Source organism: Ceraceosorus guamensis (assembly GCF_003144195.1).
Source record: "Ceraceosorus guamensis strain MCA 4658 unplaced genomic scaffold IE81scaffold_112, whole genome shotgun sequence".
Taxonomy (NCBI): Eukaryota; Fungi; Basidiomycota; class Exobasidiomycetes; order Ceraceosorales; family Ceraceosoraceae; genus Ceraceosorus; species Ceraceosorus guamensis.
In genome coordinates, this window is record NW_020290107.1 from 506 (window position 1) to 26,425 (window position 25,920).

General features: G+C 57.9%; 5 protein-coding genes across 5 annotated transcripts; 2 read left to right on the forward strand and 3 right to left on the reverse strand.

The window, feature by feature from the left end:
* Window positions 1-1,794: 1,794 nt before the first annotated feature.
* On the reverse strand, window positions 1,795-4,567 carry IE81DRAFT_350100 (hypothetical protein; the record flags this gene model as incomplete). The annotated part of the gene is made up of 6 exons (XM_025516484.1): window positions 1,795-2,646; window positions 2,714-3,734; window positions 3,806-3,903; window positions 3,979-4,073; window positions 4,157-4,244; window positions 4,388-4,567. The coding sequence occupies 6 exons, from the start codon at window positions 4,565-4,567 to the stop codon at window positions 1,795-1,797; spliced, it is 2,334 nt and encodes a 777-aa protein (XP_025366667.1).
* A 3,102-nt stretch (window positions 4,568-7,669) lies between these two features.
* IE81DRAFT_326447 (hypothetical protein) lies at window positions 7,670-10,938 on the reverse strand. Its single transcript, XM_025514820.1, has 5 exons — window positions 9,710-10,938; window positions 8,862-9,644; window positions 8,662-8,789; window positions 8,303-8,601; window positions 7,670-8,230 (listed from the first exon to the last, which is right to left on the reverse strand). The coding sequence occupies exons 1-5, from the start codon at window positions 10,561-10,563 to the stop codon at window positions 7,769-7,771; spliced, it is 2,526 nt and encodes an 841-aa protein (XP_025366668.1). The 5' UTR covers window positions 10,564-10,938; the 3' UTR covers window positions 7,670-7,768.
* A 685-nt stretch (window positions 10,939-11,623) lies between these two features.
* Window positions 11,624-18,667, forward strand: IE81DRAFT_326448 (hypothetical protein). Its single transcript, XM_025514821.1, has 2 exons — window positions 11,624-14,408; window positions 14,482-18,667. The coding sequence occupies exons 1-2, from the start codon at window positions 12,008-12,010 to the stop codon at window positions 18,447-18,449; spliced, it is 6,369 nt and encodes a 2,122-aa protein (XP_025366669.1). The 5' UTR covers window positions 11,624-12,007; the 3' UTR covers window positions 18,450-18,667.
* Window positions 18,668-19,855: 1,188 nt separating this feature from the next.
* Window positions 19,856-23,299, forward strand: IE81DRAFT_23270 (hypothetical protein). The gene is made up of 5 exons (XM_025511136.1): window positions 19,856-20,323; window positions 20,462-20,631; window positions 20,696-21,734; window positions 21,808-22,762; window positions 22,831-23,299. Exons 1-5 carry the CDS (start codon window positions 19,975-19,977, stop codon window positions 23,051-23,053), a joined length of 2,736 nt encoding a protein of 911 aa, XP_025366670.1. The 5' UTR covers window positions 19,856-19,974; the 3' UTR covers window positions 23,054-23,299.
* A 258-nt stretch (window positions 23,300-23,557) lies between these two features.
* IE81DRAFT_326452 (hypothetical protein) lies at window positions 23,558-25,766 on the reverse strand. Its single transcript, XM_025514822.1, has 7 exons — window positions 25,395-25,766; window positions 25,280-25,286; window positions 24,998-25,192; window positions 24,715-24,905; window positions 24,389-24,621; window positions 24,022-24,306; window positions 23,558-23,930 (listed from the first exon to the last, which is right to left on the reverse strand). The coding sequence occupies exons 1-7, from the start codon at window positions 25,569-25,571 to the stop codon at window positions 23,831-23,833; spliced, it is 1,188 nt and encodes a 395-aa protein (XP_025366671.1). The 5' UTR covers window positions 25,572-25,766; the 3' UTR covers window positions 23,558-23,830.
* Between the last annotated feature and the right edge of the window lie 154 nt (window positions 25,767-25,920).

Below are 25,920 nucleotides of genomic sequence, written 5' to 3' on the forward strand. Positions count from 1 at the left end.
GCCCGAGCGAAAGCGACACGAATTGCGTGCGTCTATAAAGACTCGTCGAGATGACGGCCGGATCATTCTTCACGACCACCACCATCCCGTCGTATCTTTCACTGCGTTCACACTCTCCTCTGGTCTGGCCATCGGCAAGAATGTCCACAATGTGCATCAGCAATGCTGACTGCTAGCCCGTAAGAGCTGGCAGACAGTCTTGCGGAAGGAGAACTGCGTCGAGACGCTGCTCAATCCCTTCATCGTCGTCGTCACCCCAGCGAAGCTCAGCCTGCAAGCAAGCGAGCTCAACACCGGAGCTGTCCCGACAATGGTCGTTCAAGGGAACACGCAACGTCATCACCTCCGATGACGTCGCACGAGTCGATACACAACACCGTCAGTCACGTGATCAAATAGACACCCAGCTCTCGACGAGCGAACCGGAGGTGCTGCAGATGAAAATTTTTCCACACGATTGGCGACGTTGCGTACCAACTCGACATTAGAGACGCAAGCTCAGAAGTCGCACGACGACACATCAACATTGATCTAGACTTTGGCTGTTGCCGCTGCCTCGATCGATACTGCTTGTCTGTCTATTCGTTGCTCCAGGACTGCGCTCTCTTTATCATGAACAAGAGTGGGATAGGACATCTGCACTCTGCGCAGACATGTGCATGCACGCTGCCCTGTGTGCATGTCAAGTTTCGCCGACTCCAGATGATCTTACAGCCTCGTTCTGCGACGCCAACGCATGTCTGATGCCCTCAAGAGGTCCACAGCACCCACGTCGCTCTTCTGCTTCAACGACGGGCGTCGCTGTAGCCCGCACGTCGTGCGCATGCCCGTGTAGCCCACGTGCAAGTCGTCCTCAGCAATGCCAAGCTCCTTCATCGGTGGGATGCCAAGCTCCCTCATCGGTGGGAAATCAAGAGACTGAGCATGACACCGTTGTAATCGTCCCCCTTTCTCCTTGCAGTCCGAAATTCGACTTGTGCTCACGACGATCGTCCCTTGCAAGCCCAACAGTGAATGGCCATCCCACATGAAAGACGATCGAGCGCGTGCTCGAACAGCTTGATTGCAAAAGGACTCGTAACGACCATGCGCGTAGGCAGGTCCTCTACTCATCTCACGACTCATTGTCGGGTACACGCTTTCGAAATGCGCCCCGTTTCATTGTGAGGCATCGGCATAGAGTCTTCGACACACGAGGAGGGGGCGGTCTCGCGGCCTTTCAGTGCATGCGAATCCATGGTCCCCCAGTGGCGCTCGATTGAGGTCCCACGTCTGCACGCACAATCATGGGCTTGCCACGCCTGCTCGGTCAGACGTTGCACACCCAGCCTATAGCAGACCATCGCAGCTTCGTTGCAGGTCGGTGTGAGCCATGCCGCACGTCATGGGTGCGGCACCGATGACGGTTGACGATTTGGGTGCGCCCATGTCACGTGCAACGCGTACACGCTCTTTGAACTCATCAACTTGTCCAGCCACAGTCGAGACGTGATCGAGGGAGCTGCAGTGGGGCCCCTACACGTCAAGAGATCGCGCGAGTGCAGACATCACTCCACGCACGCCTTGCCACAGTGAATAGAGACACATGATCAATTCATTCTGGACATCAGTGCAACTCCATCATCGATATGAGCAGGATGATTTAGCAACGAGTGTGAGCGTGATGGAGAGCAGTCAAGGACGAGAAACAAAGCGAAAGCGAGGCAGATGGCGCGCACGGGGTATCGAAGCGCGTGCGCGTGAGCATAAAGGGGCCTAGCCAGGGAGCGAACGAACGAATATCTGTCCAGAGGCTCAGACCTTGCCATTGACGATGGAGAAAGCGGGCGAGTGCCAGTCAGGAGTGCCATCGACCTGCTTGCCAGCAGTCTCGTCGCGCTCGTCGATGCGGTTGACCCAGCCGTGCTTGTCTCCGAGGTCTGGCAGGATGCTGTCGCGCTTGCGCGAGGTGACCAGCTTAAAGGTGCCCTTGTTCGGGTTGGTAGCGGAAGAGCCCTTGTCGCTCTTGGCAAACTTGCTCTTCAGCTCGCTGCCAGAATCTTGGGCGTCGCGAATGTCTTGCAGCTGCTGGTCAAGCTTGACAAGACCGTCGCGGATGCCCTGCTCGGCCGCCTTGGTGAGCTGCTTCTTGATCAAGCTGGTGGCCAAAGGCTTGAAGATCTTGATGGCGAGATCGTGCTTGGTGCCCTTAATGGCAAACTTGAGCGTGTCGACCTTGGCGTTGACAGACTTGACAGTAAAGATGTTGCCAGTCTTGAGGCCAGTGGTCTCGATGTGGGCGCTGACGGTCAAACCCTTTCCACCGAGCAAAATGTCGGCCGTACCGCTCTCGTTGAGACTGGGGAAGCCCTTCTTCTTGCGCAAAGAGAACTTGACGCCCTTCATGTCGCTCTGGATTTGGGTCAGCTGCACCTTGATCTGGTGATGGTGCTCATCGCCCAGCTTGCTGTAAGCGGACAAGGTCATGTGGCTGGAAGCATCGATGGTGATGGCGTTGGGAATGAGGTTCTGCGCGTCAATGGCAATGTTCTCAATGACCAGGTCGACTGTGGGGTCGGAGAACTCGATGCGAGGAACGGGCACACGTCCGACGTGGGTGAGCAGCTGAGGCAGGATTGGGTCCCTAATGTCTTGCCAGAGGTGGGGCTAAGAGGGGGAAAAAGAAGGCGCTCAGAGTTGGCCCAATGTCACGCACGAATGGCAAGCAACTCACCTTGAACTCGAGCTTGCCGCCAGCACCAAAGAAGATGTCTCTGCCAAGAGTGTGCCACTTTTCGCCAAAGGCCTTGTTGACGGGGTCGTCTCCCACAGCCTTGAAGAAGATTTCGATCTGCTTGAACAGGTCATCAAAGTGGCCCTTGTACTTGCCCTCGTGCTCGCCCACACCAAAGAAGCGCTGACCCTGCTCGCGAATGCTGCGAGCTTCGTTGTCGGCCTCATCCTTCATGACGTAGCCGGGCTCTTGGAGGCACTTGCGAACGTAGGTGTCGAGACGGCCAAACCAAGCCTTCAGCTCGCCATCATTCTTGACATCCGTGTAGAGAGTGTCGAGGGCGTTGGCAATGGGCTGAGTGGAATGGCCGTTGGCGAAGCGCTCAATCAGGGTACGGAAGGAGCGCTCAGCAGTGGCCAGGTTGGATTCTGCGCGGAGATTCTTGGCATTGTCTTCGGTTTGTGCAGCAATGTCCGCGGCGTGGCCCTTGTAAGACTCGAAAGCGTTCAGGAAAAAGTCCATGGCATCTTGGTAGTCGCGGTGACGCTGGCACTCGACGAGAACCTTCTTCAGGCGGTAGATGAACAGGTTGCGCCTACGCTCGGGGAAGTTTTCCTTGAAGTAGTTCTTCGTCTTTTCGGCGTGCTCCTTGGCAATATCCTTGTGCTTGTCGGGAATCTTGGCGAGGAGCTTCTCCTTTTGCTCTTGAGCAGCCTTTGCGACATTGTCCTTGTTCTGGTCGGCCGTCGCGTTGGGGTCAATAGCCTGGGCAGTCTGATCAGCCGCCTTGGCTGCCTCATCCTTTGCATCCGCCTTGCCGTCCGTTGCAGCCTTTTGCGATTTCTTGAGTGCCTCGGGAATGTCGTCGTGGAACTCATTCTCTGGCGCTGGCTGGTCGACTTGAGCCAGAGCGGCCTCGTCAGGGCGCGTCTTGTTGGCAGTGAAGCTCGCAGCATCGGCAAAGATGTCTCGACCAATGGTTCCCAGGTCGCTGAAGAGCTTGCGCGCCTCACCGTTGCGACTAAAGTCAAAAGGAGAGGAACGCAGCGTTGAGCTTTGCGGGAGACGTGCTTGACGCGGTGCGAAACTTACAGGAAAAGCTTGATGAGCGTGCGGAACGCCTCGCCAGCAGTCTCTCCGTCCTTCTTGGCGTCCTCCTTGGAGACGGGGACTTGCAGGCCAACAGTGCCCTGAACGGCGCAAGAGAGAGAGAGGAGCAGGCGTCAGATCACGGGTTCGCGGTTAGCCCAAGCCGCATCGCTCACCTTGACGTCGGACTTGACAGTCGCGTGCAAGAAGTTTTGGAACTCCTCGTTGGCATTCTTTTCAGCGACCATGGTACGCATGGAGTGGATGATCGCTGTAATGTGCCCGTCACGTACCCAGCGTCAGCACGACGTGAGCAGAACTCTGCATTTGCGGCGTCGCGCTGAACACACTCACCGCGAACGTCCGAGATCAGCTTCTGGCCATCGGGAGACAACTTCGAAACGTCGACGGGCGAGTTCTCTGCAGTGTACTTGAGCGCTTCCTGCGATGCGCACAATGGCGGAGAGGAGGCGCTGATCAGCAATGCACTGCACACGCCATTTGCACAGGTAGCCCAAGCTCGGCGCATGCCAGCGACTTGCCTACCACGCTACGCTACACTGCGGCGAACCTTTTCTCACTCACATCGATCTGCTTGTTGTCTGGGTATCTGCCAGATCGAAAGGCTTGAATCACACCAAAGAACTTGAGCTTTCTGTTGACATCGGCGTCGATCTGCTTGGGGTCGGTCGCGTCAGTGACTGCGTTTTTGGATGGCTTGGCAGCCACCTCGGACTTTGCTTTTGCGAGACCTGCCGAAGACATGATGGGCTCGTGTATGCGTCTGAGCTGGGCGTGTGCGTGCGTGTGGGGGTGTGCCAAGTGGCTGCGGGGTCTGTTTCAGAGAGCGCCAGTCAAGCGCTTGCTGGATGTGTATGCGTTGTACGCTGCAAGTGTGCGTGCGTGTGGGTATGAGTGTGGATGAGAGCTGGTCTCGAACAAGGAGGTGGTGGTTGAAGTGGGCAAGCGTGCGAAGATGCGAAACTCCTTCTTGTAGGCTCTCGATCGAGCCTTTGCGTGCCGGGCGGGCTGCGATCGAGCTTCAAGGGTTCAAGCCGCAAGAGGAGCAGTGACGAAGTGCATCCGCACTTATTCCGAGTCGAGAAAGAGTCGTGAGTGTTGCGCTGCTGCTGCTGCTGCTGCTGCTGCTGCTGCTGCTGCCGTCGCTACTTCTGGAAGCCATGCATCAGTAAGCCGACCGAAACGGGTGCTGCTGCTGCTGCATGCTATGATGAAACAAATTCCGGCGACTTGCACCGTGACGCGCGCGTCGAATGCAAAGACTCACGACTGTGACTCGCAAGGTGCCTCGACGTCCCAATATAGCTGCATGCAGGTAGGATGACGTTGTTTCGGTTTCGATCCGACCCAGGGGTCCGAGAGCGGCCAAAGGGGAAAAGCGCGGCGATGAGCTGCGGTGCGGTGAGATTGAGATGAGCTATGGTACCAGCAGCACCAGCACAAGCACCATGCAGTGAGCACAGCCTGCGCCTCGTCCTCGGCCGGGCGTTTCAGCAGTGAAGGCGAGCGAATCAATAGGTCCAGGCTCGTCGATTTGGCAAATTCTCATGTCATCCGCATCGCGCTCCGCAACGCATGCATGCAGTCTGCTGGGAAGGGGGTCCCCTCCTTGCTTGCTCGCTATAGCTGCCCGCTGCCGTTGCCGTTGCTGCGCTCGCTGCCTTTGAGCTGATCTCGGGGCCTGATGGTGGATGGGTGAATGGTGCCCAGAACACGATGCACCGCTGTGCAGGCGTGGCAGCGTAGGGTTGCTGCTCAGGAGGGACGTCCGTCGACTTGCGGGAGCGCAGCGCAATGGACATTCGTGATTGATGAGGTATGGGCAGAGTCGGAGTAGCAAACGTGAAGCACATCATCGACGCGGGCAGCACACATCACACGCGCGCGTATGCTGGAGTCATGCATGCGCCGCGAATCATTCAGTGAAGTCATTTCGCGAGAAAAGCACCACGCGCAGACACTGCTGCAGCGCCACACGACTCCTCGAAGCCGCGGTGCGCGTCACAGCTCGCGACCACATTATGACGATGCATGGATGCAGATGATGTGTATCGCATTCGCAGCAGCAGCTGCTCGATCCTGTCTGCGTCTGCGTCTGCGTCTGCGTCTGCGTCAGACGCGTGTGGAGGAGAGCTGGATTGGCAATCTGATGCAAGCGAGCGAGCGAGTGCGCGTTCGATTGTGCTTCCACCAACACGCACGCCCCATGCAAGCGCGATTGCTGCTGCTGGGCCCAAAGCGGTCCGCGCGAAGTCGCGTTCGTGATGATGCTCGATCGAGTGCGGCCCCCCCCCCCCCCCCACGCATGCACGTGCGAGGATGGTGCAGTGGAGAGTTACCCCATGCGTGCGCACCCTCGCGATGGATGGATGCGAGAGCGCCACCCCCCGATGCGCGTTCTCATCTATTATAGCCCTTGCTGCTGGTCGCGTGATCCTCACCGTCACTGCTGTGGAGTCGCTCGAGTGAGACAGCGATCTTGGACAAATGTTCGACGCGCGTCGACGTACACCGCACAAGGCACCGATTCATCACCTAAGCATTTCTTGATTCTGCGCGGATGTGTGGACCCTGCCTGCATGACCAGCATCGCCGCCAAGCACGAAGCTCAGCCACCGAAATTTCTTTCCCAAACATCATCACTACATGCGATCAGCGACGCGAGCAGCAAGCAGCGCCAGCGGCCACGACTCGCATCATCGTCCTGACTCTTCGTGACCTGCATGGGTATGATGTTGGCTTTCTCACACGCGGGGAGCAACACCAAGTCAGGGACCATGCATCGACGAGCGTGGATGGAAGGCTGAGCTTTCTCTCTACCTGGCCATCAAAGTCCTCGTGCCAAGCCAAAGGGTCATAGCAAGATGTGTGTTCACATTTACCGATCGATTTGGATCTCAAGCTCTAGACTCCGTTGCTGATGAGAAGATCGAAAAAGCGAGGACTTTTCCCCGCGCAACCTCGCTCTGCTGCGTACGTAGTGTTCGTTTTATTTTTCCATCTCCTGCGCGCTGTTTATAGCTCCTTCACGGCGGTTGGAAGTTGAAAGGGGTCGCCGCGGCTACAACGCCGCATGCAATGCATATATAATGCATGCATGGCTTCAAGGCTCGCGCGGTTGCTTTAGCGCCGATCGCCTTTTGCAGGTATCAGCACTCGTGCGCGCTCGCGCTCGCGATCATCATTCTGCGCTATACTTAGCCTTATGATATCCATGACGCATGAGGCGTTGTTGGAGGCAACGGCTGTAGCTGATCAGCATGCAGCTGTACCCGGTACCGACTTTGCTGGTGAATGCACAAGCGATCGAGTATGTGAGCGCTGCGCGCGCCTCGCCAGATTCGCTCGTTGCTCGATTCACACTGCGATGCCCCGGTCCGCGTTGCCCTGCAAGTCGTAATCCTCATTTGCGCGACGCTTTGCAACTCTCTCTCTTTTCGTTGTGATCAGACGCTGACCACCCACGTGACCGTCCAGAGCGCTTTCGTGAACGAGAATCAAATCGCCAAGTCCATCCATCCATCCATCCCTTGCGCTTTGCAAAGCGGCATCTGGATCGAGCGACTTCGGTCTGCCAGCTTCGGCTAGTCATCAGCAAACGTGGGCGGCTATCATAGCACCATGCGCCCGTGCCATCCATACATCGATCGAGGGGGTCCGCCATGCGGGAAAAACACTCGGGCGCACAGCACATCCAAGACTCGAGTTCGAGCCCGCAATTGCAAGAGCGTTCAAGACGAACGCAAAGGGAGTGCCGGCGCAAGCAGTCCACTATCATAGGCTTTGTGTCCACCCAGCTTTGGCCTTCAAGAGAGCGTTTGAGCGTCCTTCGCCCACACTCGGCTGGTAACAAGTCTACACGCAACTGCTATTCCACGAGAATCGAGGCACACTCTAATCATTACAAACGTTCTCGTGCACCTCTCCGAAACGCTGGCTGGCTAGCTAGCTCTGAACGCTTCCATAGCCCTGAGGACACATCTGACCGGTGACTGAGCTGCCGGACCTCATGTAGCAAACTTGAGCCTGTCTAGCCTCATCGCTCGGAAAAGGCTTGGTTCTTGGAGAGTTGCGACCTTGCCGAGTCCTGAATGCGTCTATCAGTGACGGTCTAGCCAGCATCTCGTCGGTGACGGATGCCCAAAACTTGTTCGAGTGCAGCAAAGCAGGTGTGAGCTCAGGCGAGCCGCGTTGCCACACGTCTGGTCCAAGACTCACCGAGGCGTTCAGAGGGGCAGAAGTGGGCCACACGCTATTCGCCACCAAATTGACAGGTGCGACGTAGCTGCCTGCAGCGACAGAGCTCGAAAAGTTACCGTAAGCTTCCCGAGCGCTGTACAAATGCTTCCACACCGGTCCGTGGTGAGTTTCGGGCAGTCCGGCAAAGTCATCGACGTTGGTGTACCACTGTGAAAAGGCAAAAGAATAAGCTGCGGGATGTGCGGAAGCAGCAAAAGTGCCTGCCCACAACAAGCTCACCTCATCGTAGTCCATCACGCTGTAGGTCTTTGGGTCCACCTTGTAAATTCTAAACGCTGTATTGACGTTCGAGCCAGGCGTGATGGATGGCCCCATGAACGAGACCGCCTTGACGTCGCGGGTGGATCTTTGTGGACCTGGTACAGAGGCGGAAGGGGATTTCGAATCGTAGAATAGGTTGAATTGATCCTCGTGGGTGTGACCCAGAAAGATGTGCGCAAGCGTGCGAGGAGAGAAGCGCGTCACGATTTCGTAGAACAACGACGTTGGGTTGGGCAATGGATTCGTACCATCCCATCCTGTGACTGGCGAATCAGCGCATTCGCTCGGTCTCGCCTCGTGTGAAAAAGACGACTCACCGCTAAGAACGTGACCGACGATCCAGACCCTCTCTTCGCGCCCTTCCGCCGCGAATAGCTCGTCAGTGACCCATCGCAAGGTGCCCGAAACATCGGGGTCGGTAGTGTTGATAAAGTTGTAGATATTGCTAGCAAAATCAAGCCAGCCTCGAATAAGCGTCTGCTCAAAGACTGCTCAACGCGGTGCTAAAAAAACTCACCCCTTGTACCAAAAGTCGGTGTTCAGGGTGATGATGCGCAGACCTTTTCTTGGGCTTACACTGTAGCCACCGTAGTGCCGGCCCACCTGCTTTGCCTCCTTGTGCGTGAACCAGCCTTGCGCTTCAAATAGTCTAGCGAGATTGTTCCAATCGTAAGAGAACTGTCCTCGCGTGTCGCCAGGAATGGAGTCGGGAGAAGCAAAGTCGCTAGGTGCAGTGTCGTGATTGCCCACAGCGGAGAAGACCGGACCCTTGCCCAAGAAGCGCCTCATGCTGTCAAAGACGGCTTGCTCGGTATACCTCACGAGGTCTCTCGACAGGTGCCACGTCGAGTCGTGCGTAGTAATGTCTCCTGTATTGACGGTAAAATCTACTTCCCGACCGCCGTTCAGATGCTTGACAGCTTGCATAGCAGAGAGCGCCAACGGCCAAGGCGAATCGCACTTGTAGTTGCCCCAATACGTCGCGGCTTCGGTCAAATTCGATGTTGCAGGCAGCGAACCTGCTGGCAAAGGTGGACCGGACGAGACGCTAGAATTGAAGCTGTCAGAGCGGCAGCACTGACCTGAAGTGCAGGCTCCCTCGCCTCCGATGAAGAAGCGGGGATCGACGTGAAAGTCTGACAGGTGGAGAAGTCGCAGCAGACCGTCTTGATGCGTGTCGGGGACATCGTTGCCCCTTTTGGACAGGGAGGGTCCGGTGGCTATGGATGCCGTTTGCTCGGCTTGTCTCTTGGTCAGCGCGGCCAGGCGTTGCTTGCCTCCAAACCACTCATCCAAGAAGCTGGTGAGCGCGTTGCGAAAAAGTCAGCGAATGCCAGCAGCCACCGCTTGGACTTTACAACGCACCTTTCGTCGAACGTGCGTGGCTTTGGCTTGGAGCAAGGCGAGCCTTTGACCACGTAGCTGCAAAGGTACTGCCCATCCGTAGATCCCGCGCTAGTAAAGTCGGCATAGCTGAGTACTTGCGCATAGCTGCCTCCTAGATTGGCAGCCGTATATGTGCGTCTGCAAGATTCTTGCTGCGATAGACCAGATGAGGTGCTGCTGACATTGAACTTGGTGCACAGCTCCTGAAGAGCTCGCGGCACCAGCTTGGGCGCACTGCGAGCAAGAGTCTGTCCTATGCGAAGGCCCTGCACGCAGCGCTCGCATCGATCTGACTGCGTGTTGTTGAGAGTGGCGGACAAGTTGGCCATCAAGGTGTTGTAAAGCGCTTCGGGATCGGTAGCGGGGCTCGTTGGCGATGGCAGCACCGCATCCTCGGCGGGCGGCTCTGTTGGTAGGGGAAATGGCTGGTCGAGGGTGGGCGGAAAAGGTTTGCCGGATGCTGCATCCTGTATCTTCGGTCTGGGCTCCTTTCGGTAGTCTCCCGGTGGCTCGTAGTAGCCTCGAAACGCTCCCACAGGGAATGTGCTTGGCGCTACGTAATCCTGACTGGACGGGCCGGTAGCGCTGGTGCCAGGCAGGCTGACTGCGTAGGTGCAAAGCACAGAGAGGACGATGAGCGTTGCTAGAAGCCGCATTCTGGAGACGAAACTCGTGGGCGCAGCTGTGGTAGGAGGATCTCCGGGCGGGATGCTGGCGTGCAGAGCTTTGGATGAAGTGGGTGGAAGGTGCTGATACAGTGGCAGACGTTCCAGTCGTGGCGATCGCTCCTTGCCCCACCACGCTTGCGGGTTGCTCTGAGACTTGCGGTCCATAATCGAGAAGATGGTGGTGGTGGCGTGGCAGCGTCTTGGCTTCACTTGACGCAACGTGATTGTGCGGTGTACGCCGGCAGATCTGTCGCACGACACGCAGGGGGGGGGGGACAGGACCTCGAGAGGAGGTGCACCGGCTGCACCTTGGCCCTCCTCCTAGCCGTTGCTTGCAAACAGGAGGAAATTGCTTAGCGCGTCGAGAAGCAGACGGGTGCTTGGACCTGCATGACCAGCTCCTGAGCTCTGTGTGTCGCAGCGGACCTGCATCTCTGAGAGCCAATCCGCCTCGGCCCGAGAGTACTTCCTACAGCAGTCGAGGTCAGGAGCGAGGCCAGAAGAAATCAAAATGATTGCATGCCCAATAGCGAACGTGCGCAAGCGCGTTTGATTGTGGAGGATGGGCGTGCAGCAGGTTCGACAGGAGGTTTCTTGATTCCACACGTGATGTGGAAGGACCGCGCCGCGCGAACAACACTTTCGCAGCGATTCATCACGTGAGCAACTTTTCCGCCCCGGAATTCCGTCGCACGTCCAAATGAGCAGCTCAGATATAAGCTGCGTGCATGATGAAATGAAATTCAAGAGGAGCATAGATTTGAACGACTCGACTACGAGAGAAGCGTGAATTCAAATTTCACGGTGTGATTGTCAGTATTTTTGTTGTTGCGGCTGGGTGCTATTATTCTTGGCGTGGTATGGTCCGCTGAGTTGGCTGCAGGCGCGCAGTCCCGCGCCCCACTCTTGACTCCCCAGCATGGGCCAAGTCTCGAGAGCAGAGGCATTCGGCTGCGCAAGCGAGGCAGAGCCAGCACTCACGAGAGCATTAATTGCGGTTCGTAAAGCTCCTTGAGCTTGTTTTTACTAAAGCTGCTGATGGTGACTTGACTTTGTACTCCTAGAGTTGTATAAACGCATTTGTGCTCAAGACTCGCGTGGCTCAAGGGGCTACAATGAACGATTAGCTGCTGCTTCATTGCATCCACAGCAGCAGCAGCACAGCCATCCGGAAGCGCGCGGCTCGGCCATGGCCGCACGCGTCACGCACTTAGGCCGCCGCTCGCGCATATTTCGGACGCAAGCCAAGCCAAGCCTTCCATCCCAATCAGTCATTCGTAATTCGCGACTCGCGACTCGGCTGGCACCCGCAACTCCGCGAGCCAGGTTCCCCGCAGGACATCGCAGTCACGAGCGAGTCGGATCTTCCCAAGCTCGTTGCGGTCGACCTCGGTGCTCGACGCAATCTCCAGCAACCCGGGCTTGGGGCTTCGAATCACGTCGCGCACTCTCACCTCTTCATTCTCGCTGCCCCGCCAAGGATCAGATGTGCGCAAAAGGTGACCAGGCCGCCTTTGACCAGTCGCGCGACGAGGGGCAGTGACCGATCGCAAACGACGCACGCGACGCACACGGCCAGACCCATTGCCCCACACAGCCCCCAGTCACGATGCTGGGCGCGTCCTATCGCTCGCCTTTCAATGCGGCTGACCACTCCGACTCGCAGCACGACCCATCAGCGATGATGAGCAGCAACGGCTTTGCAGACGCGCAAGCGCTCCCTGTCGACGACCGAGCGCACGCCTCCTCGCACGGCATCAACACAAGCACCAGCAATACGACGCAGCCGCCGCCGCCAGCGCAGCAAGGCTCCTCTACTTTGGCCCGGGCCAATTCCCGCCTAGATGCAGTGGCCAAACTTCGAAGGGCTGCCAGTCAGCGTGAAATGCGACGGACACCGACACCGCGAGCAGTGACTCCAACAGCGTCAGCCGAGAACGACGGGGGTCAGCTCCTTGCTACGGACTCGAATTGTGCGGGAGCTGCTAAAGCCCAGTCCTTCTCTCCCGTCCTCGAGCCTTCCTTGCATGCGGCCGATGCCTCCTTTCTTTCCATGGCCGAGGCTGATCAGGACACCCCGTCGACAACAGTGGACGAAGCTCAGGCAGTGTTTGTTGCCCCTACCGCAGCGTCGCTCCTTCGGCCTCCTTCACCGCAAAGGGGACGTCTGAGCCCGTCCGAGGTGCCGTCTTTGATGCGCTCCCGATCTAATCGCTCACCCCTGCCAACGCTGGAACAGCTTCGCGCCAGGGTCTTGTTGGAGCGAGAAGCCGCCACTTCCAAAAGGAGCTCCGCTGCAGCCGCTGCTAGTGCTGCAGCTCGAGCGTACGCTTTGGAAAAGCTTCTGGGTAGCTCTTCGCGCGAAGGAAGGGCTTCGCCTGCGAGCGATGGCGAAGGTGGGCTGGACGATGGCGCGCCACTGATATCTACACCTGGCAGCATCAGACGAATCAGCAAGGTGGTCAGCAGATCCAGCAGAGAAGCGCCCCTTGGTGGTGTATCATCGACTTTGAGGGACAGCTCCGGTGCAAGCTCTCTCCGACGCAGCAGAACCATCGGTGGGCTGTCTGCGGTAGCTGAAACCCAACGCAAGGTCGCGTTCTTGCAAGGCACAACTCTCTTGGAGCCCCCGGCAGGAGAGCCACGCAGATCGAGTCGAAGGTTCGCACAGAATCCGCTGTCCCGCAGCTCCACCTCGCCCCCAACCTCACCACCTCGCGGCGGCCTCAGGCCTACTACAACGACCATCGCAGAGGTTGTCGAGCCAGCGAATGATGAACATCAGACTGCGCCCAGCACGTCTGGCTTGGAACGCAAAGCCAGTCAGCGACAGCTGGCCCGCGCCCAACTCATGCGCAAATTGTCGAATCGAAGTCAAGCGGCTGGACGCGCAGCTGCGGGCAGTGTTCACGGTGCTGCATCGACGTCTCCGCTACCCCCGCTGCAGCTGCAGGGCAGCAATCGCGCTACTGTGGACTCCGAGCCCCCAAGTGCTGGAGGCGGCCAGTGGTTGAATGCGAGGGAACAAACTCTGCAACACAGTTCAGGTCATCGCGACGCGTTGTCCGCAGCTTCTCCTGTATCTGCTCCAGGCACTGGACGTAGCGTGTACAGCGGCTTTGCTCTGTCACCAAACACTTTGGCTGTACCTGGCACGCCAGCAAGGACCTACGATGCGTCGCTCATGCCCTCGAATGGCAGGTCGCCGATGCTGCACCCTTCACACAGCAATGTGTCGCTCATCGCAGACGAGTCCGAACGCAGCTTTGCGCATTCTGGCGTCTCTACCAGCGCCGCGAGCATGCTGCGCTTTAGAGCAGAAAGGGACCGTGCGTCAGCCGCGGATCTGGCAGACAGGCAAGACGCCTTTGAGTTGGATCATGAGCTCGGCAACGACTGGGGTCATCACGCGACGAACATGCTGAGCAAGCAAGGTAGTCTGCGCGCCGTGCGTCGAGGTCGCCGGACTCTGGTCGACAGGGCTTCGGACGGTGACAGCGAAGGCGGCAGCCAGGGAGAGCAGACCAATGATGCTGCATCGAGCGATGACGCTGCGACGGACCTGTTGGACGAGTACAGCCGGTTTGATCAAGACTTGAAGGACGAGGAGGATGACGAGAGCGACTGCAGATCTGTTGCTGCGACCGCAATGCAGTCTTCGAAAGCGTTGCAGCACGGCGGCGTGTCGACGCCAATGGTGCCCCAGGACGCCAACATTGATTGGGCAACGCCGTCACCGCTGGGTCGTCATTTGACTCGGGACCTCAGACCCGAGTCCAGCGCAAGCATTCCCCTCACGTTGAGCGCCTCTCACGAACAGACAGAGTTCCCACCAGACTCTCAGCAGCTTCCTGGCGTCGAGCAGGAGTGGCAGAACACCCACTCGCCGTGGCCTGTCAGCATCAGCGTGGCGAGTCAGGGTTCAGCCCCGCGAGAGAGTCTTCAAGATCAACGAGAGGGGAGCGACGCTGATATCTTGAGTCAAGCAGTCGAGTCTCTTCAGGCAAAGCGTGAGTGAGAGCGCGCGTGTCGGACCGTTAGCATGGGCGTGGCCGTACTGACGATGCGGACCGCGGCCCGCAGCAACGCAATTCGCAAGTAATGCCGGCACTGCGCCATCTGCCTCGAACAGTCTGAGGCTCGACGCGCACGTCGGGAGGCTGCCAACGAAGCTCGACGCGCTCATTTCGCCTTCCTTCTACGCCGAATATGGCCACCCGCTGGATCTGCAGGCTAGCGCCTCGCCAGTGCAGAAGCGTGACCAGATTCCATCTCCCGTGGATCGACAACAAGCGCAATCTGATTTCAATCGTGGAGCGACGCCCGCTGTCTCAAGTGCTGGTCCAGTCATGGCGCCGCCCCGATCGTCGTCATTGCGACATCGGACGATGAGCTTGTCAGAGAGCAGCCTTCATGATCTGCGCGACGACGCCTTGTCTCGCGCCCGTGATCACGTCGAAGCTGGAGCAGAGGAAGAAGACTCGGATCTGGAGCGTATCGATCAGATCACCGCCGATCTTAGTCGCATGGCAAGTCCTCGTGCAGAGAATGGTCTCCCTTCACGGAGCGAAATGGAACGGCGCGAGGCAGCGGAGCAATTCGCAGCAGCCGAGGAGTATCGCAAGGCAAAGGGCCTCTACGAAGCGACTCGCAGCGCTTCTGGCTCTCCGGCCGCGCACCCGTCGCCTTCCAAGTCAGCATCACCAGCTCCATCGTCCATGTCACGCTTTCGTGAGCATCTGAACGATGAAGATGCGCCCGCGCGATCCTCTCTTGGTCGAGGCTCATCTCCACTTGCAGGTCTTCCACATCCTACAGCCACGGCAAGCTCTATTCCGCCTCTTGCCATGGACGCTTCGCGTCGCACTCACGCGCACAAAACCTCTCTGGTCTCCATCAGGAGCGCTTCAAGCCATCGTAGCCGGGAAGAAGGAAGCACTGCAGCTGCGCGCAGTGGTAGTGGATCGCACGCTCGATCTAGCCCGGCGGGGCACAACGCAAAGGCCGCTTCGATTACGTCCGTATTTGCGTCGCCCCCTGTGCCAGCCAATCCGGCGCACTTGCATCATCCGCCTGCTGCGAGCTCGGCCGAGCTCGCGACGATGTACGCCAACCACAAGTTGACGCCCTTTCCAGGGTTGTTTCGGGAGGACCAAAGGAGTGTGGGAAACTTGGCGAACGAGCCAACAGAAGCCACGCCTGCTTCCTTCGCCCCAGGACTTGCTGCTAGCAGACCTGGCGGACATCGCCCTGCAGGCTCACTCAATCTCAGCTCGCGCCCTTTGGCGCAGGCGTTCAACGCGACGAATCCAGACTATACGCCAAGTCCTGGACCGTCGCTGCTAGAGGAGACCGTCACAATCGGCTCTACCGCTACGCGGGACGTCGCAAAGCCCAAGATGATCGCTCCGTCCTCATCCTTTTTGCACACTCTGCGCAGAAAGGCTTCTGGTCTTCGCATCTCTCCCTCGCCAGTGTCGACGTCGACGCAAGCGGTAGCGTCTCCCAAAGGCGCTGCCCTGCACGGTGCTACGCATCGCAAAGAGTCTTCGAAGGACCTGTCCAACGGCTTGCATGACTATCCGAATGCAGCAAGTAGAATGCTGCCTGGGCTCGGTCGGAGGCCATCTGCCACTCGCAAGCCGGTTCCCCCTTTGGAGGAGCCGCCTATCCAAATCATAGGTCGAACTCCGCCTTACTTTTCAGAGAGCAACGCTGAAGACCACGACGTTTCGTTGAACGCGTCGTTTGGCGACTCGACCACCATCGATGCTGGCCAAAGCGCGAGGGAGGAACCAAGGACCGCACAGCTTGCTACGCTCACGCTGGCGCCGGCCACAGCTGCGATGCTACATCGATATAGTCATATGCTCACCTCGCCAAACAAAGACGAAGGGCTTTTGGTACCGGAACTCTCCCCAGCCCAGGTGGAACGGCCACCACGTCAGCTCGTGCGTGCAGCTCCGGTGCTTCAGGTGGTCACCAACAGCACTGTCAAAGATCGCTTCCTCTTTCTATTCTCTGACATTCTCGTCGTCGCAAGGCCAGAAAACCCTGCGCCGAACGAGACCCTGACGGTCGCCAATTTGCGGTGGAAATTTGCAGCAAAGAACATAATCGAGCTGCATCAAGCGAAGCTTCACGTCCCTTCTGACAGAACCGCGAGTGTCAAGCCGCATCCGCTCATGGCAGCGTTCGTCCGCCGCTTCCTACGTGATCCTGACAGCGCTCTTGATCAAGTGATCAGGCAATCCAGCTTGCCAAAGAACGCCGACACTATAGCGAAGCTTTTGTTTCAGACGCCCGAGCTGGATCGAGAGTGCTTGACAGAATACCTCTGCTCTTCCGCGCCTGGTCGTCGACAGATCCTCGAAGCATATGTTGGCATGCAGCGTATCACCGGCGTTTCGATCGAGTCGGCACTTCGAATGCTCCTGATTGGGTTGAGGTTCCCGAGAGAGGCGGATACCTTCGAAACGCTGCTCACGGCGTTTGCAAAGCGATGGACATCCTCCAACGTCGGCCTCATCAAGCAGAGCTTCTCTGCTGAGCTAGCGGGGGATCTGGTGCTCGCCATCATGGCGCTCAACGACGCGCTGCACACCCCGACGCCAGCGGAGGAACTAGCTCGCGCGCGTGGCCAGCCGCCGGAAAGAGAATATGTTGACACGCCTCGGCTATTCAGCGACCCACAGCCCATGCTCGACAAGCAGCCCTTTCTCTCAGCCTTTAGGGCGCGCGATCCCCAACAGGTCCTTTCGGATCGAACTCTTCTGCGCATCTACACTTCCGTCGCAGCCGACCCGATCATGCAAGCGAAGAGCAAGGATGAAAGCGGACCGAGGCTGACCGTCAAGCTGCTAGGCATGGGGATGCCGAGCAAATTGACTTATGGCAAGCCGAGCGAGCCCATCGTGGTATCGATTCCAGCTGCCGACCCGGAGCTGACCATCCGTCTGTACGGCCAGGAACTTTCTTTCGAGCCGCCAGTGCTTACATTTGAAAGGAGCGACAAGTGCAGCTTCACCATTACCAGCCGCTCTTTGGGTCCGCAGCAAGCCGTGTTTGTGCGGACGGGCAGGACAGCCCGCAATTATGTGGACAGGCTGCCAGACGACCACGAGATTGGCATCGCTTTCCCTCACCACGTCAGCCTGACGGTGGAGCGAGCTTTTATGGCGAATTGCTTCTCACTGACGCTCCCGAGCGCTGGGGAGGACGTGAGCAAGCGACGCTACATGTTCAGCGTCGATGATGCTGCAGCGAGACGGCAGTGGACCCGAGCGTTGAAGGACAACATCGATGCGGCCGTCATCGCGCGCAAGAACCTCGCGGATGCTCAGGCCGCAGAGCGAAATGCTCGTGATCGCGCCGCAGACCAGACAAATGTCCCTGGTCCAGTCGCGACTCGTCGTGCTGCAGAGACACTGGCTCTGCACGTCTTGCGAGAGACGCTGATCCAACCAGACAACAATGCTTCGCCCATTGCGACATTCGACGCGAGGCAAACGGTGCTGCAGAGAAGTGCGAGCAGCGCAACGCCAGGCAGTGCTAGTAAAGGAGCACTGGATTTGCGGGGCGGCCCTCCGCCGGCTCGCTCGGCCGCTGCTGCCGTCATGGCGGGCATTGGCAATGGTGCTACGGGCTTGTCAAGAGCGCCTTCGGACTCGCGCGTCGCTTCGAGTCGTGCGACTGCAGGCGCCAACACCTCGCTGCAAGCACCTTCGACGTTGGATCGCAATCAGTCCATCAGCAGGCACTACTACGGAGGTCTCGGCAAGAGTGAAACAGACTTGTTGCCGCCCGAGACAGCGGCGAGCAACTCGCCTGTTGGAGGTCGACCGCCTCTGTCGGCTGGCCTTTCACCAAGTGCACACGCTCCGGACGTTCGACGGGGATTGAGCCCCATGTTAGAGGTGCCTAGCCCTTCGGAATCCTCGTCCGTCAAACTCACCTCGGAGCCCATGCTCGGGGAGGAGCTGGTCGTGATTTGCACGCAAAATTCTCTGCTGCCTCTTGTCCTCGCAAATCGCCACGAGCCGCGTTCTTGACAGAGCGCTCGCTATACGGTTGGCGTTCGGTCTCGCTTCTGCCTCATCCTCGCCTTCCTGCCTTGGTTTCGCGACACCTGCACCTTTTTTTTCTCCTGCCTCTCTGCGCATCATGTTTCTGCTTCTCCTCATGCATCATTCCGCTTCCAAGTCATCATCATTCCGCGAAATTCAATTCTAGCTCCAAGCAGCTGCTGGCGAAAGACATCGAGTGCGGCACCTCTGAATGCAATGTAATGGTGCTCGCGCGAGATTGTTGTGAGAGCTACTGCGTGATGGGGCTTTTCCCTGCATCGAGTCGACCGCCCGTGCTGGATGGTGTCAGTCAGCATTGATGATGCCCAGGTAGCGAGCTGGGACCGAAGGTGGGCGGCACTTTTTCATACGTCATTTCGGAGTACCAAATCAAATCACGAAGGCGAAGCCATGCCAATCAAATGCGGCCTGTTCTGTCAGCAGCTATAGCAGCAGCGATCTTGAATGATCGTGAGATATCGCAAGTCACTCGTGATGATCGACTCACCAGAACACGCATTCTTGAATCAGATTGCTTGCTTGCTCGATCGATTGCGCAGAGGGAAGGCATGCATGCAACACGCGGAGAAGCGCGGCGGCGCGGGATGCCAACACCTTGTTAATTGTGGGCGCGATCGAGCGTAGGCGCGCGATGCTTGATTGACTGCTGCATGCATACGCGGCTGCGTGGCTGCTGCATAGGCGCCGTGGGGATCCTATATACGCGATAGCTGGTGATGCCTGATGGCTCGATCCACATCTGAACAAATTCAAATCACGAATCAGGCAAGCACAAATAAATACCTTTACTTGCCCCAATAATATTGCGATATCGAGTGCGTGCGTGCGTGGGTGCGTGCATGGGTGCGTGGGTGGGTGCATGCGAGATGGTGGTTTGAGCTTGGAGTCAGGTCCAGAGCATATACGCGCGTGAGCTGCATGTCTGTCTGGCAGGGCATATGCTGTGCGAGCAATTCCACGTCCTAGCAGCCTTTGAGCAGCAGACTCACATCGTCATCGTCATGGTGTTCGTGAGTCCCAAACAGCACGGCTTGCTGAGTGGCCGATCGATGCCTGGACTCCCACTCCTCTCCTCCCCTCACCTCACCTCACCTCGCCTCGCCTCGCCTCGACTTCTGACATTCCCATCCCTTTCGTCGCCCGTCCAGATCCCGTACCCGACCGCGCCGCATCCACAGCTCCCCTGCCCGGTCGTGCGCGCCCCCTCCTGCCAAACCGTCGCACCCCGCACTCGAATAGCCAAGCCGCATCGATTCTCGACCAGGCAGGCCACATACATCGTCCACGTTGCAGATCGCGCGACTTTGACAACATCATCTGCTTTGCGCTTGGGCGGCATCATTCTCGCTCACCAACCTTACTGCTAGCTCAAGAGCCATCAATCGTAGCCGAAACCCAAACCAAACCGCATCGCATGTCGGTCTTCAACCAGGGGCTACCCACTCTGGCGATCATTTGAAGGCTGACCACGAGCGCACCTTTAGCAATCATGACTTCAGCAGAGGTCAGCTCGCCTTATGACCAGTTCAACGGGGTTGGTCAAGCGGGCAGCAGCGTGGGTGCCAATTCTTGGGTGCACGGGACAGTGCACCCCACCGAGTGGAGCTTGAACGATGTGATCAGCTGGTTGGGCACGCTGTCTCCGCCTCAATCATGGCACTCGACATCCTTTAGGCAGAATGCCATTACCGGAGACGTGCTGCTCATGCTGGACAATGACGCTTTGCTGGACATGGGCATCGCATCCGTCGGTCATAGATTAACGCTGTTGGGAGCCATTTGGCGACTAAAGCAGAATTGGGGCGTGACCATCGAAGAGGGAGATTGGAAACCCGGAGGTGTGTAGCCCTGGTGCAAGCGAGCGGGAGATGAGGCAAGATCGCCGCATGTGCGCGTGGCGTGCCCGACTCGCCCTGTCGCTTGGCTGTTCGTGTCCCTCGACCTCTCCCACTGACCCCACCTTCCCCCCTCTGCAGCTTCCACGCTGGACGGCTCGCCAGACACTTCTCTGCCCGCCCTCGTCTCAGCTCTGAGGGTGCGCGACGATCGCATACGCACGCTCGAAGGCGAGATTGCCAAATTGGCAGACTACCTCAGCCGCTTTCAGCACGATTTCGCCAGCGTGTGCAGGATCTTGGGCGTCAAGGTGAATGGGAGTCGTGCCGAAGCGATCTCGCCGCCTAGCTGATGTCGATGCACTTCGCTCACAGAACCCGTCGTCGGAGCATCCTGCGCCGAGACCAGATCCCTTGCTCTTTACACCCGAGTCGACCTTATCCAACCTCGCGCTTCCCTCGCCCCGCGGTGCGAATGGCTCTCATCATCCAGTGCCTGCCACAACAGCACCTGTTTCGAACGCTCAGCATCATCAGCCCGACTCGCCACGCAAGCAACCTCTAGGCGTCAATACGTCACACTACGACCAGAGCTACGCTGGTCCCACCAGCGCTCTCAGTTACGGTGGTAGTAGCGGAGGGGCGTCCGCATCGGCTTCCGGCTCAGGATCCGCGAATCACTTTGGCTCGCTACAGAATGCGAGCTCGATGCTCGATGCCGCATCCGATGATCGCGAAGGTGACACTCTGGTCCCCCTGGGTAAAGCGCGCACTCCTACGAGCGCGCACTCTCTCACCGGTTCGGTACCGAACACGGCCGGCATACCCTCGGCTGTCTCGGGCACCAGCACCAGCATGGGCTCTCACTCGGGTGCGCCTGGCAACAGTCCCACACGAAGCGTCACTGGTGCAATGAGCTCCACGGGTCTGGGCGATGAGCCTAGCAGCAGCCCTACAGCGTCCACACCTGGTGCAACGCCCACATCTGCTCTTCCACCCGGCGTCTCGAGGTTGGGCACTGCGGGTCAGCAAGCAGCGGCGAACAGCAGCTCATCGCAACCTCAGCACAGTCCATTGGCCAGCACCTCGGTAGCCACGTCGCGAAGAGCCTTGGCAGCGCCCAACTTGGGCAGCTCTAGTGGCGGGCCGAATTCAGAGTCCACCGCTCCTGCAGTCGGTTCAGTTTCTGCTAATGGGTGTGCAGTGGGTGCCTCTGCAGGGTCAAGCAGCATCTCGTCGGGCGCACAAGAGTCCAAGTCGAGCAATGCAGGTAGCAGTGCTGACAATCCTTACAAGAGCTTCCGGGTCACTCTGGACGACCCGTGCCACAAGGTCTTGCCCGCTGCGCTCAAAAAGTACAAGATCAACGACGATTGGAGACAGTACGCTTTGTTCATCTGCTATGGTCAGACTGGTGAGTGGTTGTGTGCCCTGCAGGCATGCGATTGCGTTGCCAATGCTAATCGTGCGGCTGCCTTTCGTGATAGAACGCTGCCTCAGCTACGACGAAAAGCCACTTTTGCTGTTCCAGAAGCTCAAAGAAGCAAAGCAGAATCCAGTCTTTATGCTGCGACATATCCGCGACGTCAAGTCGCCAATCGCAATTGCCAATGCGAAAGCTGCTCAGCGGAAGAATAGTCTCGGAAGCGCAGCCAGCAAGGAAGGAGCTGCGGAGACCACAGACGCGGCTGGCGACCCTCATTCTGGCAGCTCGGGCAAATCTCAGGCGAGCAAGGGCGGAAGCCCGGGAGGTGGCAGGGTGGCGGAAGCTGTGGCCAAGTTCGGAGGAGGAGGAGGAGGAGGGGCGGGGGGCAGCGGAGGCAAAGCAAGGGATGGGACGGGAGAAGCGGAGGATCGCGGCGGAGAGGATGGCATGGTCGTTGCGGGCGGACAGAATGGCGAGCCCTTCATCAGTGGCCCCGCAGCCAGGTTGCCGCCGGCAACTGCACCTCCAACTTACGCCATTGCCATCTATCCATACGTCTCCGAAAGAGCAGACGAATTCGATGTTGGCGTTGGCGATACCTTTGTCGTCCTTAGCAAGGCCAAAGGATGGTGGGTGGTGCAGCGCGACACGAAAGCGATGGGCAAGGGTGATGTGGTCCCACGGAAAGCCGCTTCGGAATCCGGTACGCCGTCTTCCTCCGGCTCAGGGGGGTCATCTGGAGGAGAGATCAAATCGGGATGGGTGCCTGCTGGATGCTTGCTGGAAACCAACAGACCTCTAGCCGGCGTACTTGGGAGACCGGAAGCGGACCCTTCGACTGCCGTGGATCCCAATACTCCGACGGCGTGGATTTCCCAGGAAAAGAAGGGCTCGGATCCCATTCCTCCCGCTGTCATCACCAGCACCAGCACGCCTGGAATCATGCTCATGGACTACGCGGCACCCGAAGATCGACTGGACCTCAAGAAGGACGATCGTCTGCGCGTCTTCAAGAGGTAGGTCTCCGCTCGCACGGCGGTCAGCCCGCATCCTTGTTGACCTCATCTCTTGGCCCGTCCTGCAGGTACAATCACTGGTCGTACTGCGTTGCCGAAGCCGAGGGTCACGCGCGCGGTTGGGTCCCTTCGTGGTGTGGGTGCATTCCTGCAACTTTAACCCTGCCGAGGTTTGCGACTGATAACTTGCTCAAACTTTGCACTTCGTCTAGATATCGGCAAATTGTCAGGAAGTGGCTCGCAACGTCACGGATCTGCATCTGGGCCGTCAGGTTCTGGTGGTGGGCGTGAGAGAGAGGCCAATGCTAGTGCCACATCGCCAGCCGACAAGGATAAAGATTCTGCGGTGCTATCTCCGGCGTCATACAACGGCACGTCGACGGATGGTGCCACGTCTACCCATGCGCCTACGTCTGCTGCCGCTTCGAATTCGACGAGCGCTTAAAGTGGCCTGGAAGCAGCCACGAATGTGTGAAAACGTATCGTCACGATACCAGCAGCACGTCGCTCGCAGCGACATCTCTACGGATTCGGTTCCTTCCGTCTTGCTGCAGTCCAACGTTCCTGTCCCTGCACGCGCTTCATGATTGCAATCCCAAACTTGGTCGCAAATCTCTCAGATATGCAACAGCGAGATGACCTGACAGCTGTGCTGGGCGCAATAGTGGTGGGAGCTGCATCGCAATCCGATGCTTTACTCTTCGGCGGCGCAAGGAGCGTCCTGTGTTGTCCGACAAGAAGCGCAGCAAACGGTTTCTCGATCTTTTGCTCACTTTGTCTGCCATGCACGTCTTGATCCATTTTCAGGCGCCGCGGAAAGCCGCGCGGCCTCTGCACGGTCGCGGTCACACGTTTATGACGAGCAGTCTGTTCGAGCTGCATCAGACCTCATTGAAGTTCCATATGGTCCTGGCGCTGCAGCTCTGCCAGCTCAGATGCCCCGACTACATGCACTTTGTAGTAAGGACGTACTCGATCAGAGCTTGCAGATTCCACTTGATCTATTGCAAAAGTCACCTGCTATTCGACATCGAGGGCGAGCAGTACGCTGGTCCGTGTGGCTACGACTCAAAAGTTGTTGATGACAGCCTGAGTGAATTCCTTGGTCTTGGCGTTGCCTCCCATGTCGGCAGTTCGAACCTTGCCTTCTTGGATGACTTTGTAAACGCTGCAGGAGACGATTTCGAATTTGAAAGAAAATCTACATCAGCTTGCATCGTGGCGAGAGTTACCGAGCAAAGCGCATCATCCAAACTCACCTCTCCGCAATTTGGTTTGCGTGCGCATCCAGTCCGAGGTGTCGCAACATCATGGTGGAGCTGAGGAGCATAGCAGCAGGGTTGGCAGTGCCTTTGCCCATGATGTCCTTCGCAACGTGTCTGCAACCGGGTTCGTACAGCGCGTACTCTCTGCCAATGTTAGCTCCTGGCACTGTGCCCGGTCCACCGACCAGAGCTGCACCAATATTGCTGACAATGTTGCCGTACAGATTGGGCATCACCATCACGTCGAATTGTTGCGGACGACCGACAAGTTGCATCGAGCTGTCAAGTCCAGGTCGGGCATGGTCAGGCTATCCTCCCGCGTGCCTGCGGCGTCCCGAGAGCAAATCATCCCACGACTCACGTGTTGTCGACAATCATATCACCGTAGGCGATTCCGCTGCTCTCGTACTCTTTTGCCACCTGCCTAAAAGTGTTGAGAAAGAGACCATCTCCCAACTTCATGATGTTGGCCTTGTGAACGCAAGTCACCTTTTTGCGTCCATTCTTGAGGGCAAAGTCGAACGCGAATCGGCAGATGCGCTCTGCTGAAGCACGCGTGGAGACTTTGAGCGACTCGACCACGCCGGGGTAAGACTGCCAGTAGAGGCAGAGGATGGCGATGCCGGGTGTCAGGTCGGAGCAGGTACATTCGTCGGTCATAGCTTGGTGCGCTGTTCGCTCACTCACCTGGTGCTCCAGACCAGAGTACTCTCCTTCGGTATTCTCACGAATGATGGCAAAGTCAACATCCTTGTGACGGGTAGGATAGCCAGGCAAGGATTTGCAAATGACCAAAGAAGCGTAAATGTCGAGTTGCTGACGCATGGCCACGTTCCAAGAGTTGTGCGAGGTGGTGTCGATGGGAGTGAAGAGAATGCCTGAGTTTCCAATTTGATGCTCTTGGCGGTCAGTCGTCTCTGCCAAATTTGTGCTGATGCCTTTGTCCCTCCTTTGCCTCGTTCCTGCTCACCTTTGAGACCAACCTTGTTCCTCCTCAGACTTTCCATGGCCTCCTTGAAGAGCGACTCGCTGCCGTGCGTTTCTCCAGAGACATTGAACTGCTCCCACTCGACCGGCACGTTGAGCACCTCAAAGACCTCCTTGACTGCTCCAGCAATCTCTGCTCCGATACCATCTCCTGGAATCAGCGTTACAGTGTACACGCCTTGTTTTGCGGATGAAATGCGGGGTCCAAATCCATGTCAGTTCACAGTACAGTATGCCTCTGTTGGAACGCTGTCGCTAGACTCACCGCCATACTGCAAACGCCATTTGTGAGCGATGCAATCACGCAAAGCAGGCGTCAGCGCAACAAGAGCGATGCTGGCATTGTGCGATCAGAGATTTGGTTGGGAGGTTCAGCTCACCTTTGTGGGACCTGCGTGGGCCGGTACGCGGGCAGATCCAGCAGTCAAGGTGGTTGCCGACCTGGCCAGAGTGGGCAGAGCCAAACGTGTAGCGGCAGAGATGGGTGTGGTGGGCACGGTGGCCTGACGCAGAGCAGGCGCTGCTGCCGATCTGATCAGATTGCGCATCGATGCCATCTTTCGAGGCGTGGATGAGATCTGACAGGCAGTAGGAATGGAAAGAACAAAGATGGGGGCTGTGTTGCGCGCAACCAGCTGCTGCCGTTGCGTAGTGAAGGGAAAGGAGAAGGTGATGAGGTGTAAAGAATGATCACCAATCGTGAATGCGAATCGACAAGATCTGTGCTTTCGGTGCGATCGCAAACGGCACCAAGCAGGAAGAAATGATACAGCAAAGCAGGCCCACCAGCAGCAGGCGCGGTGCATCCATCGTCCGCGATAACACCCATGCACCGCGTGCTGCACCCGCGCGGCGAGTAAGTTCCACCCAGCACCCTCATCAGAGCCCCGGCAGCCACGGCAGCAG